Source organism: Lucilia sericata, unplaced genomic scaffold (assembly GCF_015586225.1).
Source record: "Lucilia sericata isolate MDLA Ls3-8-SP2 unplaced genomic scaffold, ASM1558622v1 Contig002962F_arrow, whole genome shotgun sequence".
Classification (NCBI taxonomy): Eukaryota; Metazoa; Arthropoda; class Insecta; order Diptera; family Calliphoridae; genus Lucilia; species Lucilia sericata.
Genome location: NW_023996609.1, coordinates 32,939 through 37,075, shown reverse-complemented (window position 1 = coordinate 37,075; position 4,137 = coordinate 32,939). Strand labels below are relative to the sequence as shown.

Below are 4,137 nucleotides of genomic sequence, written 5' to 3'. Positions count from 1 at the left end.
GATTTCGATCATCCAATCTAACAATCCAATTTAACGTTAACCCTAGAATAACGGTTGGTATTCTAGGGTTAACTACAATAAACACATATAGAATATTATAGTACTAGTATTGCCTATTTTAGGGAGCTAAATAAAATATTGATCATTGTTTTCGTACAATTAACGAGCAAGTTAGAGACTTTAAAATAGTTTACTACAGTAATGAAACGTAATTGTATTAATATAAACAACTAAATAAATTAATAAGCAAAACAATAATTGAAAAATTCTCATTGATTGAAAAAAAAAAAAAAAACACACAAAACAAATTTAATTAAAACAACTAAAATCAATTTGATTTCAATTAATCTAATCGGGAAGAGGTAAAAGAAAAATCTTTAAATTATTAAAACAATAACAACAAAAAATAATATCACCAATATAATAAATGCTATCAACATTGTATTCGAATGAAAAAAAAAAGTTTATTATTACCACCCAAACAGTAAATGACCAAATTAAACATTTTATAACTTTTTTGCACAAAAATTTATTATGCAATAAAAAAAAGTAAAAATAAAAAGAATAATATGTATATCTATAATTATCCCTTAAACAGGAGTTGTGAATATTCTCTTAAATTGTTTAACAACACGCAAAATTAGATAATTATTTTTTTGTTTATGCTAATTTTTGCAATACACGCACGTTGATAGGTAATAGTTTTACAAATTTCTAGTTAGTTTATTATTTTAAAATATTTTATATTTTTTTTATTTTTGTTAAAATTGTGTATATATTATTTGAAATTAAGTTATTAGTGTATAAACACAATGAGAGAGGTAGCGGCAGTTGCATATAAATGCAAAGATGTTCATAGAGTCAATAAAATTTAAGATATGCTCTTAGCCAAACCATTACTGGAACCACTAGTATTGGAGTGACAATTCGGTCTTTCCATTATGCTATTTATAACTTCTAATAGAAAAACCTCTACTTATAAATTCCCGGATTCTTTAATCTATTTCACTATTCACAAAATTTATTTAAAAAATATTATTCTTTTGTATTTCTTTCTTTTTCATTTATTAAAACAACCATAATTTTCTTTTGAGATATAAAAACATATTTAACTTACACTTAAAAGTAAAATCTTACAATTAAAATATTAACATTTTAAATCTAAGAATCAAAAACACCCCTCATCACTCTTTCGGTACATTTGGAACCATAACTTTCATTAGACCCGGAAATATTTCAGCTTGTATGACGCCATAACCTACACGCTCACCATCTACTGTTATAATACCTTCATCATCTTCTGGTTCTATACGAAATGCTGTCACTGGTATAACTTGTATATGAGTAGTGGGTGCTTCGGATAAATGAGAACCCGAACTCATATTCAATAAAAATTGCATAAGTTGGGATCGTGCAATACCAGCTCGTATGATAACTAAATAGATAATGCCATCGTTTAATTTGGAGTCGGGAGCAAAGAGACAATCGGTAGCTAAGTGTGTGGTATAAGCTGCCTGCACTAAAACAAATTCTCCCTGTTCCGAGTGCCATTCCTCGGGTAAAGGGGAATCCAGAGGAGGTATACTGGATTGGAGAGCGCGAGTATTAAACTCTGCATTAGCTTGTTCAATTTTACTGAAAATACTATTGGTAACACTGCGATTTGAGCGAATACTTTGACCCGCTATAGAATAATAAGCAGTTCTACGTGACACCGCCGAATGCCAACTGTCTATGTTTGTTCTATAACTTATAATATCCGCAAACTCATCGTCTTCTAGGTCAATATCATCTCCCACAGCATCGACAAACTCTTCCGCTTCATCATCCTGAGCATCTTTAAAACGTCTTAATATAGACGGCTTACCTCCGTTAGTTTGCTTTTCATTGCTCATTTCCACCACTAAAGTATTTTCAGGTTTACGCCAGGGTAAATAAGAAACCTTCCCCTTATAGGTTCTCAAACGCACTAAACGATGTATGGACCATAAGGTAAATCGAGGCGCTCCAATAGATCTTAATTTTTCACTTTCTATATCAATATCAGCTATTATGCCCCAGCCAATGGAGAGGAAAGAATACATTTCTGAAAGATTATCTTGTTTCTTAAGTTCCACTCTTACCACATCTAATGGAGCCCATTTGCCCGAAACACAAGTCAAGGTAGCATTTACAATAGGTTTAGGTTCATAGGGTTCATTGTAGAGATAAGCTATACTCTTGGCCAAACCATTGCCAGAACCACAAGGTATAATGCCTAGTGGTAATTGTCGCGTTAAAACCCGCCAATCGGTTCTCTCCATTATACCGTTTATAACCTCAAATAGTAAACCATCTCCTGAGGCCACCACAATGCCGGAATATTTTTGAGCTAAATCTTTGCGTTGTTTCACAAATTCTCGGGCAAAATTGGCATGTGTGGTCACCACTAATTCATATTGTGTCTCAGCTTCCTTTAGCACCGGAGCCATTTGCTTTTGAAACATTACCCTTCCCTTGCCCTTGCCTGATTTGGGATTTAATAATATCAACAAAGGTTTGGGTTCCATTACAGCACCGTGTTCCTCTAAACTTTTATTAAATTTAATGGCATCACGCCAACGTTCGGCAGATTTTAAATTTTCCTCGTATTTTAGAAATGAACGAAAACGTAGTATTCTCACAGTTCTCATGCGCCTCAAGGGCTTGTCTTTCCTCAAATAGGCATAAATATACAAATAGGCTGATATATCTTTTTGCTCCCTTGCCGTTGAATTTTCACTATGATGTTGCTCTTCGTCTTCACTAAGACGTTTGCAAGAACTTAAGCCTCCTCGGGCGCGCCTTTTTAATTTACCACCACAATGACTGCCCACTATATCTTCTAGACGTATTAATTGTTCAGTAATTTGATCATGATCCTCAGTTTCTCTTCTCAAGAAAATGCCACTGCCATTTAGTTGCACTTGTATTTTTAAATTGTGTCTTTTTTTGTTGCTATTATTAATATAGAAATTTTCGGTTAATTCTATGGGGGTATCACTAGGACTTGAAGAGTTTCCCTGTATAGTCGCTGGCAGACTGTTGTGATTATTTGTTGTTATATTCGAGTTGAAATTTGCATTTCCATATGTTTCGGCCGCTGTCATTGTATTGGGGATTTGTTGTTTTGTTTTCGTAAATAATCTAAATTGAAACAGAAATCGGAAAACAATATTGGTATTGAACGATTACATTTGTTTTCTTTTTATTACTATTGGCAAATATATGCAATTGTTTTGTTTTTGTTTTTATTGTTATTGTACTTACTAATTCGTAATATTATAATATTTGTATATTTATCTATAGAAATGACGACGCCAAAATATATTGTTTTTGTTATTGTTTAAAGTTGTCTTGATTTCACTTTACGGACTCCCTTTGTTTTGCTTTTTGTTCTTTCTCGATTTAGCCCAATTGCACTGGATTTCTCGCTTTTTAGTTCAGTTCTTCCGTAACTGTCAAAGGTTCATTTCTAACTAAAATTGATACAAAAATAAATTGAAACTTTTATCAGTGAATATTTTATTATTTATTCTTTGGGTTCTCTTTACTAGTGGTTATATCAGTTGATTTGTTTTAGGTTTTTCTCTACTATTTATATTTTTTTTTGCCAATAAAAGTTTAATAGTTGTATTTTGCCCTTGATATTTATACGCTACAAAATTGATAGGATCGTTTTCGGTTAAGTAGAGTTGTATGATTTTAATCATTTTGAAATATTTATTGTTTGTTGTATAGAAGAGAGGCTCCCTAGATAGCTACGAATTGTTTTGGGTTCATTGATATCAAATGTTGCAACAATTCTTAAACATTTCGTTTGTCTCAACTGTATAATTGACTGTATAAATTGAAAAAGTTCTCGAAATGGTGCGGTCAAAGGTCGGAAAGTGCTGTTAGTTAGTAGTTAGTTAGTTAGTTAGTTAGTCAGTTAGTTAGGTAGTTAGTTAGTTAGTTAGTAGTTAGTTAGTTAGTTAGTTAGTTAGTTAGTTAGTTAGTTAGTTAGTTAGTAGTTAGTTAGTTAGTTAGTTAGTTAGTTGTAGTAGTTAGTTAGTTAGTTAGTTAGTTAGTTAGTTAGTCAGTTAGTTAGTTAGTAGTTAGTTAGGTAGTTAGTTAGTT

General features: G+C 31.8%; 1 protein-coding gene across 1 annotated transcript; it reads right to left on the bottom strand.

The window, feature by feature from the left end:
• Positions 1 to 671: 671 nt before the first annotated feature.
• On the bottom strand, positions 672 to 3,493 carry LOC119614490 (sphingosine kinase 1-like). Its single transcript, XM_037970611.1, has 2 exons — positions 3,289 to 3,493; positions 672 to 3,165 (listed from the first exon to the last, which is right to left on the bottom strand). The coding sequence occupies exon 2, from the start codon at positions 3,126 to 3,128 to the stop codon at positions 1,185 to 1,187; it is 1,944 nt and encodes a 647-aa protein (XP_037826539.1). The 5' UTR covers positions 3,129 to 3,165; positions 3,289 to 3,493; the 3' UTR covers positions 672 to 1,184.
• Positions 3,494 to 4,137: the final 644 nt, after the last annotated feature.